The 15,704-nt window shown below is 41.8% G+C and overlaps 1 protein-coding gene across 5 annotated transcripts in view; it reads right to left on the reverse strand.

Annotated features, from left to right (window-relative positions):
• Positions 1-15,704, reverse strand: part of MAPK10 (mitogen-activated protein kinase 10) — a 160,507-nt gene that overhangs the window by 75,689 nt on the left and 69,114 nt on the right. For all 5 annotated transcript variants that reach the window (XM_069976725.1, XM_069976724.1, XM_069976726.1 and 2 more), the window contains one exon: positions 5,754-5,923. In XM_069976725.1, coding sequence (XP_069832826.1) covers positions 5,754-5,923 — 170 coding nt within the window. The remainder of the gene's footprint in view (positions 1-5,753; positions 5,924-15,704) is intronic.

Genomic DNA, 15,704 nt, shown 5'->3' on the forward strand with positions numbered 1-15,704 from the left:
TGTTTCTCAGAAAATAAGACCTACCCTGAAAATAAGACCTAGCGTCAGTTTGCAGGCTTTTTGGAGTAAGCTTGAAATATCTGCTCTAATACACAAATAAGCCCTTGTTACAGTCAGCTGACCAGATCCCTGACACTGGGTGCTGATCATCAACCAATCAGTGCTAGACTTGTTAAGCTCCACCTGGTCAACACAAGCTGTAGGGGAGTCAGGAGGGGTAAGAAGAGGAACAGTGGGGGGCATTGAATATGGAGGAGGGGGAGGTATAAAGTATGGGGACTACCTGCAGAGGGGGATGTATACAGTAGGGTGGAACAACTACAGAGGGGTGGAGGTATACAGTATGGATTCCATATTGCAGAGGGGGATATATTCAGTATGGAACGGCTACACAGGGGAAGGGAGGTACAAGTATGGGAACTACCTGAGGGGGGAGGTATACAGTATGGGGGACAACTACAGAGGAGGAAGGGAGATATACAGTATGGGGGAAGAACTACAGAGGAAGAGGGAGTACAGTATGGGAACTACCTGCAGAGGGGAGGGTATACACTATGAGGGAAGAACTACAGAGAGGGGAGGAAGGTGTAGCATGGGTATTACCTGCAGAGGGGGATGTATACAGTAGGGGAGAACAACTACAGAGGGGTGGAGGTATACAGTATGGATTCCATACTGCAGAGGGGGATACATACAGTATGTAACAACTACAGTATGAATACTGCAGAGGGGGATACATACAGTATGTAACAACTACAGTATGAAACAAATACACAGGGGGAGGGAGGTACAAGTATGGGAACTACCTGAGGGGAGAGGTATACGGTATGGGGGACAACTACAGAGGAGGGAGGGAGATATACAGTATGAGGGAAGAACTACAGAGGGGGGAGGGAGGTATATAGTATGGGGGGCTTACTGTAGAGAGGGGAGATATAAAGTAAGGAGGGGGGAGGGAGGTATACAGTATGGGGGCCCTTACTTGGAGGAGCATGGATAACATTATAAAGCAGACTAAGCTGTGAATGAAGCAGAATCAGCAGCAGTGTGGAGAACATTATAGAGCAGTCTAAGCTGTGAATGAAGCAGAATCAGCAGCAGCATGGAGAACATTACAGAGCAGTCTACAGAGCAGTCTAAGCTGTAAATGAAGGACTCATGTAAAATGTACGGTTACAATTACTACAGCTTTTGCACTAACATTTTTTTTTTGCCTCTTTCTCCCTCTGCAGATCCCTACTGCTTCTCCTCCCTTCATCATACAGATCTACAGGCAGCATGAAACCTGATTGATTTTAGCAGTATTTCAGAGTGAATGATGAGTTTATTCCTGTATGTATATTTGGCTTGACAAGAAACCTCATAACCAATCTTATAAATATAGATCTGTATGTAAAAACGCAATCACAACTCAGCTTTCTGTAAACCAGTGCTCCCTCTTATCTTTTTTATTGTAGGCAAAGTAAATATGTTTTAATCTTTAGGAGTAACAAGACAAGTAATTTATCAAGCAGCAAAGCAGGATCGGTCAGACATCATTAATCACTGTGAATATCATATACCCAGTAAATATAGCTGAAATGAACCCAATATGGCAAATTCTCTTGTTAGTTTTTGGGTTTTTTTTAGTTTATTTTTCCTTTTTTTGCTATCCTGAATTTCTACGGATGTAAAGCTGATTAATTCAACACAGTAAAAAAAAAATCATTTTACATAATGCTTAGAGCTGAGATGTCAACGATTGTTTGTAACAGATAAATGAATTGAGTAAACTGCAAGGATGCTAAACGAGTCTTATTCTGAATTTGTCCCCTCATTTAGACTTTTACATGAATCGCTGATATTCTTAGGGGAGGCAAACAAGGTTTTATCAGTTCAGCGCTACCTCCCCACTTTTGTATACACAGACACAATGGGGCAGATTTACTATTACAAATGCAGCCAAATTCTGGCGCATGACTTGCACCAAATTTACTATGTGTTTTATATGCTATTTATAAAACAGTATACTTTTCTTTGGTGATCTACACTACAGCCACAGCCATCTGAATCTAATGAAGGTCCTCATGACCGAAACGTCATATGTATATGTAATACCTTGATTGTTTTTCCAGATAAATTTCACAAGTAACTTTGAACTGTTGTGTGGAGTACCTCTCTCTTTAGATGCTATTTATGTGGTGTTCTTGTAAAATGGGGTGGTTTGGCAATAAGTATAAAGGGTACACTCATTAAAGTTGAACCCCTGGCGTACGTCATTAAAAAGGCGCCGACTCTCACCTTTTCTGTGGCGTACGCCAGCTTAATGGGCTGCAGGTCCAAACGGCTTTATTAAGAGGAATGCTCTGCTGACTGTTTTTAGTGATCTCATAATCAGCCTATCAAGGTCAATAGTCCTTAGAGATGAGCGAACCTCATTACAGGTGGCTGAAGAAGTTGGCACAGCCCTAGAGAGTCCTTGAAAACATGGATTTAGCCTATGGCCTATTGCTGTATCTATGTTTTCCAGGCAGCCATAGGACTGAATCCAACTTCCTCAGCCATCGCTAAATATCGCACGCTCGGGTTCGGACGGACCAGAGCATGCTCAAGGGTCACTCATATCTAATTGTCATCCCATCACCAACCAGAAAAAGGCAAATGGAATCAACGGGAAGGTAAGTAGTACAGTGGTACATTGGTTCTCAAACTGCTTGGAACTCAAACTCTTGCTCAGCTTTTAAACACTTTTCGGGCACCCAGTCTTAAAGTACTTGGTATCTGAACATTTTTGCGAGCGTGGATGGTGGGTTATACCTGGTAAGTTTAGCATTGGTGAGGCTTCACATACAGTACAGTACTGTATAAGATAGCTGGAGTGCATATACAGTACAGTAGTAGTACAGTCAGTGCTCTGCCATCTCCTATCCTGTAGTGTATAAGACTGCTGGAGTGCATATACAGTACAGTGCTGGGATGGGGGTGCACTATACAGTAAAGAATTGCTGAGGAGTAAGTGACTACTAAACTATAATTGCTGGTTTTGTTGAATGTTTCTTGTGTATAATGTACTGTACAGTATAGGGCTGGCCTGTAATGTACAGAATAGTGTTGCTCTGTAATGTACTGTACAGTATATAGTGCTGCTCTGTAATGTCCTGTACAGTATTGTGCTGTTCTGTACTGTACTGTATAGATTAAACTGGGCACTTTTCAATGTAATATATAAGTATTCTAGGTAATTATTGGTGGGTGCAGGAACCAATAAACACATTTATGGGAAGACACTGCACGGTTCTCAAACTGCCTTCCAGAACTAATTAAGTTCGAGAACCGAGGTACTACTGTATATCTTTTTCCTAGCACTTTTCCTTTTTTTTACCATTTGGGTTTGAGTCACAGTGGTTAGACCAATCAGACAGTGGTGATATGTAAAGGCCACTAAAGGAAACTATGTTCTATATATTCTTTATTAACTAATAAGAAATAAAATAAGGTAAAATAAAATAATCTGTGTGTTATACCAAAGAATTATTATGAAACTAGAGTGACCTCACAGTAACTGGTATGCAATAACGCTTATGGTTACTGAACACTGCACTATAGCGGGCAATCGCTTTTGTCAGATGCTAGTGATTTTAACCCCTCCAGAAAACCTTAAATGCATCGTGACATTATTCATATGCTGAATATAACCAACTCAAGTTCTAGGGCACATTAGCATTGGAAACACATTCTGTGGCTCTACTGGATTGGAAGGCTGAGTGACTATAGGCAAAGTTTATTCTTTTCCACTAGCTTTACAGTCATATTGAAGAGAAAAAAACATTGATATTGTTATTTTTCACATTTCTTCCCTTTGGCCAATTTTAAAACATCTCAGATATCCCTTTTAAGGCTGTTTTTTATGGGTTAATGTTCTCTTGTCTGTGAAGCTATCTCTGCCTGGTGGATTTTGCAGTGTTCCATACACAGCCTTTACTTTTTTCTATACTCACATAGTAGTAAGGCTCCCATTTTATCCTCATATAGTAGAAAAGCCCCCTCAGTGCCCCCATATAGTACTTAGATCCCCTCTGTGCCCCCATATAGTACTTAAATCCCCTCTGTGCCCCCATATAGTACTTAGATCCCCTCTGTGCCCCCATATAGTACTTAGATCCCCACTGTGCCCCCATATAATACTTAGATCCCCTCTGTGCCCCTATATAGTACTTAAATCCCCTCTGTGCCCCGATATAGTAATTAGGTCCATATTAAATGTATACAATTTTAGAAAATTTTGAGCTCATCAGCAAAAATAAAATGGAAAAATTGGGCATATATGTGAATTGATACTATATACTGTCCTTTATGATACATAAATTCATACTGTATTATTTAAAGCATACCATAAAAACTGTGAACCCTATGGTTGAATATGCCAGACCCACACAGTAGTAACCATCTCTTGTCTCGTACATTTAGTTGTACTGGGGCAACTATACATTTACCTTCTGACAACCTAAGAATGAAGTCTTCTAGATCTTTCAGTAGTTGAAAGTTGAACATGCTGGTACTATGTTGAGGGATAATTTACAATATACAACTACAAATGGTATGTAGGGGGTACTGATGCACTGGTTAGGTAGTAAGGAAAACACCAGCTGCACAGAAAAGAAAGGGTTATACTAAGCACTAAACTACTGCTGCTGTTGAGATAAGAGAGAAGCCTTAATTTACCTTTTTGGGACAGTGCGGATCCTTTGGAGGATAAGGCCAGGCTCGCATATTGCAGGTACGCAGCCCAAACTTGCCCTCTTCCTCTCCAGCACATAGCAATAGCTAAGCCTGCCCCATTTCCTTTATCCTGGCTTCTGTTACTAGAGATAAATATTCCCTAACAACAAGTGGCAGACAGGAAATTGCATGGAAGTGAGACACCTAGTGGCAGATTTGCTGTATGATTTGCAGGTACAGAATGAGAAATAATCTCATTATTATTTGAAGATGGCCAAAAGACTGACTGCTTGATTTCGCATTCCCATTGCAGCTCGATTTTCTGACTATACAAACAATACATACAGGAAGTATGTTTTTCCAATATGGCTGATGCCAGTGAATATATTTTATTTTATATACATTTAAATGTAATTAATAAAATGAAAATTATTCAATTATTCAACGTAACAAAACCTTTTTTTTCTGTGAACTGTTAAGGTCCCATTGCACGGGTCAATCAGGAGGAGCAAGCGAGCGAAAACCTGTCAGATCAGCGATCGCTTGCTCCTCGTTCCCTGCTTGCTGCCATTGTTAATACACAAGCCGACAGCGAGTGGGTAAGAGCGGGGGAGGGGGGGTGCTGTCGGGACGATCTTTAGAGCCTATAGTGAATAGCGGTGATCTGCTGCCGCCACTCATATTACACAGAGCTGACCATCTTCTTTAGAGGTTTTTTTTAACATGTTGAAAGACAAGGATCAGCTGATATCGTGCATGTCGGCTGATTGTTGTTTTTTAACAGTAGCTATTACACCAAGCGATTAGAAGCCATGACAGCCAAAAATCGGCCAAATACGGCCAATATCAGCTTGGTGTAATAGGGCCTCTATGTATTCAGTTCAATAAGAATCAAATCAAGAGACTGCACACCCTATTGCAAGTTGCAGTGACAGTCCAATTCCAATCCGTGTGGTCCGGGGCAGGAGTGGGATAGCCGGCTGATCACATAAGAAATGTTTTGCTTAGAACACTTCCGAAATCCTAATGAATAAAACAATCATTGATTTACTTACCAAACAATTCCCTGAGCTCCAGAACCTATTGGCTTGAGATTCTGGTAGCGTTTCAGTACTGTGAAAGTCGAGTCTCCTACTTCCACACTGTAGAACTGGTTGTCAACTTTGCTTTTGCTCATGTTGTAATGTTTGGCAATATATGACACATCCACTTGATTACTGAATCCCTAATGGAAATAAAAATATGGCAGATCACTGTTGTGTCAATGCAAATAATGGTCTGAATTGTGCAAAAAGTCTCAATATCAATTAAAAGTTTGTTAAAACATTTATATAATAAGTAAAGAAATAATAACATAATAAACCAGCCGTAATGATACATACAATTATTAGCGTAAGGGTTCATTTACACAGAAAGATTATCTGACAGATTATCTGCCAAAGATTTGAAGCCAAAGCCAGGAATTGATTTGAAAAGAGGAGAAATCTCAGTCTTTCCTTTATGACCACATTTCTGTTCATAGTCTGTTCCTGGCTTTGGCTTCAAATCTTTGGCAGATAATCTGTCAGATAATCTTTCTGTGTAAATGGACCCTAAGGCAGACTCATTGTAGTGGAAGCAATGTGGAAAAACTACAAAGAGCTGCAAATACCATAGTATAGATAAGAAGCAATAACATTGACGCACTGAACAAAAGATCATTGCAATGAGGAAGTTACACACCCAAGAACCACTGGGCCACTGGCCATGTGAAAACAGCTTTGGGTCATTTTCATCCTTTTTTTTTCTTCTTATTTTTTCACCTTTACAGTATGCCTCTCTGGGTGGTACACAGTGTGATCATGTGACCTGTACTCTGTATGCCACTGAAACTAATGCGTCTCGCTGTTCCAGAGATAAGTGTAACTATGGGATTTAATGTCCAAAGACTTTCTTCTCTTGTGTCCCCATTATCTTATCCTTCTTTTTTTATTATTTGTCCTTCATACAAATTAGGCCGAGTCTGTGGGCTTCCTATGTCAAATGATGACCCACCCCCATCCACAAATAATTTAGGGGGAAAGGGGCATTGGCAGCTGGGGACCTAATGAAGGCACCTAGTTCTGCAGTCCACTGTCCCTACTGTCCAATTTGCCTGGACTTCTCCTCCTGCCATGTTGAAATACTGCTTAGACCCTCTGTCTATGCTGTGATCCATTACTACATGGTCAATGGGACTAGGTGGCGGCTTTTGTCAGTAATGTGCGGAGTGTCTTTGGTACCTTGCGTAACAAAAAATGGAATGGGAAGTGCTCAAAAGATGTGAGTATCCTAAAATGGTGCCAGTTAAAGCTACCGCTCATCCAACAAAAATTGTGTCTTCACACAACTTCATGGAAGGGTATGGGTGCCAGTATAATGGGTAGAAAAGTCAGTGATGAGATACCTTTTATGCGGCTTAGTAGCTGGGTTCACACTATGTATATTTCAGTCAGTATTATGGTCCTCATATTGCAACCAAAACCAGGAGTGGATTAAAAATACAGAAAGGCTCTGTTCACATAATGTTGTAATTGAGTGGATGGCCGCCATTTAATGGCAAATATTTGCTGTTATTTTAAAACAACGGCTGTTATATTGAAATAATGGCCGTTATTTACTGTTATATGGCGGCCATCCACTCAATTTCAACATTGTGTGAACAGATCCTTTGTGTTTTTAATCCACTCCTGGTTTTGGTTGCAATATGAGGACCAAAATACTGATTGAAATATACGTAGTGTGAACCCAGCCTAGGCCTGTATCCTAGCCCTATGAAAGCAGACCTTCTGTCTTTCTATTTCCATGTGGTTTCCCAAAATACAGGAGATCACGAGGATGGAGAACCTCACAGCAATGTTAAAAGGTACTCAAGAGAAATTCCTTAAAGGGGTTATCCAGTGTTAGAAAAACATGGCCACTTTGTTCCAGAGACAGCACCCCTCTTGTCTCCAGTTTGGGTGGGGTTTTGCAACTCAGTTCCATTGAAGTAAATGTAGCTTAACTGTGAACCATACCTGAACTGGAGACAAGAAAGGAGCTGTCTCTGGAAGAAAGTGGTCATGTTATTTTTTTAATGCCGGAAAACCCCTTCAAAGCCTGGCACTACTTACTTTAATTTCAGGGCTCCTCCTCTTCTCCCTCCCTCTCTGGAGGAAAGAAGAGAAAGCGTGGACATGATTAAAACCTTTAAAAATATGTTAACGAATTAAAGAAGGTTCAAGGGGGAACACTAGATGAGGTCTTTTTCTGCCGAGTTGATTTTAAAAAGTTGAGGCTGTTAGAAAAAAAAAAAAGAAGGCAAGAGGTAGTGCCTCGTGTGATAACATAAAGGTAGATGCAGTAAAGCAGGTGAACAGGTGCTCACTTTTTTGCCCCTTGGGCTTTGTGCATATCACCCAAGGTACGAGGTAAAGGTGTACCTGAATATGATATCGCCAACTGGTGAAGTGTCTTGTAACTTGATAGGGCCACCAAAGCCGGCTTGAATACATGCGGTATGTTCCCAAGAAGGAGCAAAACATACAAGGAAAAAAATGCCTGGCTGTGGGTAAATTATAATCTAGCTGCGTCAGGAAGGTGTTAAATCTGCTGCCCTTGTCCCAGTCTACACAACAAAGGTTACAATACTTCAATAGTTTATTTATGGATATTCAATTATGTCCCTTTCTTATACAGTCCCTTTAACTCATTCTTGCATGGAAGAATACATTATTTTTTTTTTATTCAAAAAGGAAGTTGTAGCCTGCACTCCCACCACATCCCTAGACTGATTTTATTTACAGCCCTTGGTGCTATACTTAAAACCAAATGACTGCACTCAGGTGAACTATCTGAAAGTCCCATTATGGAAAGTCCCTTGAGCTTGATTTATGTATGTCTATGTGTTATCTGGGAACGAGGGAATCATCCTGAAATATACCGTACTTAGCCAGCCAGAGATTAAGAACAGTACTTTTGTCTGGGAGGTGACACTAAAGAGATTCTCTTCCCAGCCAGTGTAATATAAGACTGTCAGCTGTGTCACACGGCACAAATGGGCCTCCGCGACCTTGCTTTTGTGAAAGTGCTCGTCTATTGTACATTTTCTTCTGTGAATTAATAAAAACTGTTTTTAATTTAGAAAGTAATTAAAGTTTAATTTATTTTTATTCAATAAAAATCGCTGCGTTAACAGAGAGTCATTGCCACAGCTACAGTACTAGTCTCAAGAACATAACTTCAGACCTCTACTTCTTCCCATAGGGTATATAACATGGGCATGGCTTAATATTAGACATGAGATTAGTCTCCTTTATGTACCAGATAGACACAGGCTAGTTGACCTCATTCACCAATGCCTACCCACTTTAAGGGAACCTGTCACCCCCGTGCCGGGGCAGACCCATATCCCCGCCCGAAGCCGCGTGCAAGCTCATCAGAGATGAGTCAGACGCCCATAGAGAGTGACGGCTCAGTCATTCTCTATGGGCGTCGGACTCATCTCTGGTGAGCGCGCACGCGGCTTAGGATAGGGATATCTCGGCGGCGGGATGGGCCCCGGGACCGGGACTTCATGGAAGCGGTAAGTATATGGGTCTGTACCAAGTGGTCCGCTGGGCTCTGCCCTGGCACGGGGAGTGAAAGGTTCCCTCTTATGAACTCTACAACCCTAGTGGTAAGATTAGTTCATGGTGATCACACTTTCTTAGACAACGGTTTATATACTCCCACATGCAGCATGAAAGTTCCTGGTATTGTCACTTTCCTAGGCAACTAAGTATATTTTCTACACGATAAAGGGGGTCTAAGGCAAAACTAGCCAAAGTGTCAAGTTTACCTGTTATAAAATAATTGTACTTGCGATCCCATGAAAAACTAAATGCACAAAAAGCATATAGGTTCACTCACCGATCACCCACCAATTGTTTGACACCTTTCCCACTTGTCTAAACTACCCCAAAGTCAAACTTTTACAAATGACTCCAGTTTTACATTTTGGCACCCGGCTGGAAAACTGCATCTCCCAGTATGCTTTTCACCTCAAAGCCAGCTTCTGGGTGCTCACTATTGTCTTTAGTAGCTATCCACCACTGGTTTGATCTGCATCTGCTTTGCACAGTAAACACAGTATCTATCTATCGATCTATCTATTCAACTACACAGATCGATAACCGAGAAACAACCATGTCTCCTTTCCCCTGTACTACTCAGGAGAGGCTGTTGTTTCCTTGCCCTTGGCCAGGTGATCACTGTGTGATGTCAGCGGTGGGCAGAGTTACAGATGAGGCATTACAGCTTGTCTAGCAAGAGAAGAGACAGAGATCATATTACCTCTGTCTCAGATGGGAGGGGGAGGACAGAGTTGTGGAGACAGATTGGACCAGGAAGTGAGGATTTTCAGCAGTGTCAGGGTGTGAGTCAGGAGGAGCTGCAGACAACCTGCTCAATTCATGTAATAGAAACCAAATACACACAAAGTTTAGATTATGGGTGGCAAATAAACAGGGTTAACTCTTCCTTAACCAGAGTTCTCCTTTAAACTCTCATACTGTTTAATTTCAGCAAATTTTTCCTTGGAGCCTGAGCAAGATATTATTTACCACTGGGGGCTATGTTCACACTACGTATATGTCCGGCCGCATATTTTCCGCGGCCGGACATATACGTATGAAACTCCCGCCGGGACTTTACGCAAGTTGCGGCCGGATACGTACGGAACGCAAACTTACGCCCGTAGTGTACTTATGCTTCCTGAGCGCTCTTTGTAGCGATCTGACAGCGGTCTTTTACTTGGAAATCTTCGCCTAGCCCGGACACCCCACAGAACCTTTTGGATCGGCACAAAAAGCTTGAAAAATGAAGAAATCACCACTACGTACGGGACCGCATGTTACGCTACGGGCGTAAGTTACAGCATTTCCGTCCTGAAACAATGGTCTGGTTCATTTTTTACGGCGCCGCATACGATCCGGGCGTTCGTACGTAGTGTGAACTGTGCGGCCGTAGATCGTATACTTTACATTGTACGCAAACTACGTCAGTTTCCGGCCGCTTATTCACGGAACACGCTACGGCCGGAAACTTACGTAGTGTGAACCCAGCCTTATAAAGTACTGGTGTGAACACATCTGAAATATGAAGTTCCTTATGGACATCAGTTCATTAGAAGCACCATCTATAATGAAACTGAAGAAACTTCAAAGAAGACAGACTAACTTAATAAGGTGTCTGCTATCATAATTTAGTTAGAATTAGAATAAAGCTGGGAGTGATATCACTGTTTTATGAGAATGGGCTGTAATAATATTTTGTAATAATTTATTGTGTATAGCGAGACCTCAAAGATCAGACCTAATACCGTGTACTCAGGAATTTGAAGTGAAGTGAAAATTAAAGGGGCGAGGAACATGGTAGGACTCTCAAACAGCTACTTTGTGAGGGGGTTTCTTAATAAGAGAACACAGGGTTAGTGTTTTTATGCTGACCCATTAGTGGGACAGGAAAGGATTTTTACACTACAAGACAAACGTAACTATACAGTGCTTTTTATAAGGGGATCCCGCCCTATTCTGAATCAAACAGGGATTGTCAGTAGACAAAGGGGACAGAACCATCTGAGCTCTAAGACTTGATATATTAAGTGGATTCAAAAGTAGTGCTTATCGTCTGTGTGTAATATATTTGAGGATTTTCTTGCTGATGCTGATTCTTGAGATGCTGTCCTGGAGTATCTTGGAGTGGAAAAAAAAACCCTTATAATAAAACATCAGGATGGGTTTAGGAGGGTTCGGACCTATCAGACTAATATAAATCTATGAGGAAGAGGTAGTCAATGAGAGTGGATTTGGGTAGGGCTGTTTATGTTGTGTAGCTGGACTTTTTAAAGGCAAAATGCTGAGTTTGGAGGAAAGGATGTTGTTAGGATATACTCTGGGTCACAGTTACTAGTGGAGTATTGCAGGGGTCAGTATTAGGTCCACTCTTTGTGAATATGTTTATTATTGACCTTCTTGAGGGTTACATAGTAAAGTTTTAATATTTGCAAATGACACTAAACTGAGTAAAGGAATCACCACAGAGAAGAATAATATAATATTACATATTATATAGAGATTTGGGGAAGCTGGAGGCTTGGGCAGAGAAATGGCAAATAAAGTTGGATAAATTTAAAATTATGCAGTTTAGATGAGCTAAGAAAATGTATGATTATGTGCAATATAATAAAACACTGGGTAAAAATGACAAGAACATGGCAGTGTTGGTAAACAGTAAACCCAAGTAACCAGTGCCAAGGCTAAAAAAATCTTGGGATTCCTCAAAAGACAAGAACACAGTTTTGCCTCTATATAATTCATTGAGCTAACCAAACACGGAGTATTGTGTACACTTTTGGACACCTGTATTTAAAGTGTTAAGGACATGGCTTTACAGGAGCGGGTGCAGAGGGCAACCAAGGTCATTAAGGTAATAGGTGGACTACAGTACAAAGACAGTACAGGGACCTTTTTAGTGATCTTTTTATACCTAAGCCTGTAACCAAGAATAGGGAGGCATCCTCTATGTCTAGAGGAAAGAAGGTTTACTATAATCACAGATGGAGATTCTTTACTGTAAAAGCAGTAAAAGTGTGAAACTCTCTGCCACATGATGTTGTGATGACCGACTCATTAAACAAGTTCAAGAGTATCTGAATGCTTTTCCTGAAAAAATATATTACAAGTTACAGGTTGTAGATTTCTGGAGGTGTGATGTTGATCCAGGGAATAAGGTCATGTTTTTTTGCTTTCCTCTGCATCAACACAGTAGGATTATAGGTTGAGCTTGATGGACTTTTGTCTTTTTTTCCAACCTTATCAACTATGTAACTATGTTGCCAAAAAAAAACATAAGCAGCTAGGGACAAAGTAAAATGTTTTGGCAACTCTCAGCAACACTGAACTTATAGGACGAATTATGTACATTATAAACTGTAGTCATTTTGGCAGAACATTCCAAGGTTATATTAAGGCCATGTTGGTGCAATTCTGTAACTGGTAACGTGATTAAAGCAAGTGCAGGACAGGTTGTAGATTTTAGAGCAGACCATTAAATCATGGATTAGATTTAAATCTCTATACAGTAGTCTTCAAGGAATCCCAGACCTTCTTACTGAATATGAACATTGCTTTTCATGGAGTTGATTCAAGAGCTTCATAAAAAAGGCTTGTAGGCCAGTATGTCTAGGTGTAGCTATAACCCTTCGAGAGTGACTTAAAGGGGTATTCCGGTCAGGTAAAATACATGTTGAATCATGCCCCCTTCTGAAGACTAGTATAGCGGTGTCTTGGATTACGAGCATAATTCATTCTGGGACCGAGCTTGTAATCCAAATCCACTCTTAAACCAAAGCAAATGTTCCCATAAGAAATCATTGAAATACAGACAATTGGTTCCACACCCCAAAATAATGATTTTATATTCTGAATAACATGTAAAACTAATGAAAAAAAAAAATTTAGAAACAGCTGAATATGTCATAGTATAAGTTACTGTACAGTATAGCTTTAAGAATGTGGAGTATAATGTATAGTAAGTGCATAATCCTGAAAATACAGCAGCAGTTTATAGATACAGGATGGAACTGCAGATCCCCATAATGCAGTAGCGTAGTACAACAGGCTAGAATAGAGAAGCAGGGCTGCTGTCAGAGGTCTGTGTGGTCACATTACAGCAATGGAGAAGGGGTCTGTTCAGAATGGACCAATCAGGACTGACAGAGACTGCAGGGAGCATGAAGAAATGAGCAGGACACATGTGGGCACTCTCTGTCCGGGGAGAGAGGGGATACAGCTATGAAGTGATTACCTCCACAGTCCTGTCCCCTGATGCAAGCCCCAGCCTGAAGTGGATCTGCTATGATTTGGAAGGTGAGGGAGACCTCCTGGGTCAGAGTACAGTGCTGTAGACCCCACTGTGCAGACCATGCCCCTTCGCTGTTCCCCCTCCCACCCAGTACAGGGAGATCTTAAACCAAAGCAATGCTCCTAAACCAAGTCCCAATTTTGAAAAACTGTGAGCTCTTCTTGCAAAATGGTCTTAAAGCGAATGTACCAGCAGGTACATTTGCTTTTACTTGACTCACGGATAGATCAGGGAAGCCGGTGTCGCAGTCCATTTTTTTTAACCACGGCCCGATTCCCGTGTACGGCGCCGTTCTATCCATTGATTCTAACAGAGCCGCGTCATAGAGGCCTGCCTCCAGTGCTTCAGCCCTGGCCCAGTACCCGGGAATAGAACAGCACCATACAGGGACCGGGCCACGGTTCAAAAAATGGACCGCTTCATCGGCTTCCCTGTGCCGGCGCCGATCTATCCGTGGATCATGTTAATGCGAATGTACCTAATGGTTAATCCAAGTTACTCTTAAACCAAGGTACCACTGTAATTCATTTCATTCTTGTTATAAGCTTTGCCCCTTTCTTCTGAGCCTGCTGCTTTTCGCTGAAGACACAGAAAGTATGGGACTAGTTCACTCCCCCTCCTCCTTCCTTCTGAGACTGCTCATGTAAACAGCGTCCCTGGCACTCTGCCAGGAGGGTTAATCCAGAAACTTGACCTCAGATTAACCCTCCTGGCATTACAGAGTGCAGAGACAGCTGGCAAGGGACACTGTTTACATGAGCCATCTCGGAAGAGAGGGGAAAGAGGGACATCAGAGTGGAGATGTAAAGAACAGCTCACACACAGTTTTCTCTGTCTTCAGGCCTCAGTGTCTCTGTGGGATGGCTCATGCACCTCCACTCCTCACGCTCAATCCCGACATGTCAATTCCTTCAGCAGAGAGAGACAGAAGTGGAGGCGAGCGAGCCATCCCATAAAGACATTATGTGACACTGAGGCAGGCGGGATTCCAATTCCTGTTTTACTCAGTGTGAACAGGCCTTTCAGCAGAAAGCAGCAGGCTCAAAACTGAGGGAAGGAGACTGATAAGTTAAAAACAAGTATGGAACCAACAGGCGGATGATTCAACATGTATTTTACCTAACCAGAATCCCCCTTTAATGTTGTGAATGCATATTAATATTTGTGAAGAACTTCATTATACATACATACAAGTTTCTCACAGGGCGAGGAGGGGTCTGCACATTGTATTAGTGTTTAATGTAATGAATCATTCTTTACGTACATAAATGTCAAGGAAACACAAATGGATGATACCAATGTTGAACACCATCAATCACAGAACTTTGAGCTGGAAGTAAATAACACTGTCATTTATTTGGATCCATGATGCTGTTGGATTACTGGAAAGGTGATAAATATAGAGAGCGAGAAAGAGAGCGGGACAGAGACAGAGAGAGAGGGAGCAAGGTATTGATCGAGTGTAAAAGCCAAGGACTTTAATTTTCTTTCCACTCATATCTACAGTACTACACATGCTTTTCCAAATACTGGTTAAAGAAAATGGCAAATATCGTTAAATGAGCCAGAAAGCACAGGGGCCACCATTTTTGTCATGCCACGGCCTTGAAATAAGGTAGGGGGGGGGGTATTTTCTTCCGTTACGATCCAAGGTCCTGTCATTTCCTAAGTAAATACATACTTGCAGCGGATCTTTCAGACTGCTGTGAGTATGTAAATCACCCACCCCCTTAACCCACACCCTGCCTGCACACACGTTACCCGTTCTCAATCCGACTTACCGCACAGGGTCCCGGTTTCCTGCTCTCCGGCCCAGCCAATCAGTGGCTGCAGCTAAGTAATGCACTGACTGGCTGGGCGGGAGAGCAGGAAGCTGGGACCCCATGCAGCGAACCGGATAGAAGACGGGTAATGTATGTGCAGGCGGGGTGTGGGTTACGAGGGCCTTGGATTGTAACAGATCTCACTGCAAAACTCGCAGGAAGATTTCCGCTGTGATCTATCCTGTGTCAAGCTATCCTTACTATATGTGTAAACCCATGACCCAGATTAAGTTTGCTACTGCATACATGCAAGCCAAACTCAAGTAGTCAAACAGTCACGAG

The sequence above is a fragment of the Dendropsophus ebraccatus genome, chromosome 7, assembly GCF_027789765.1.
Source record: "Dendropsophus ebraccatus isolate aDenEbr1 chromosome 7, aDenEbr1.pat, whole genome shotgun sequence".
In the NCBI taxonomy this organism is placed as follows: domain Eukaryota; kingdom Metazoa; phylum Chordata; class Amphibia; order Anura; family Hylidae; genus Dendropsophus; species Dendropsophus ebraccatus.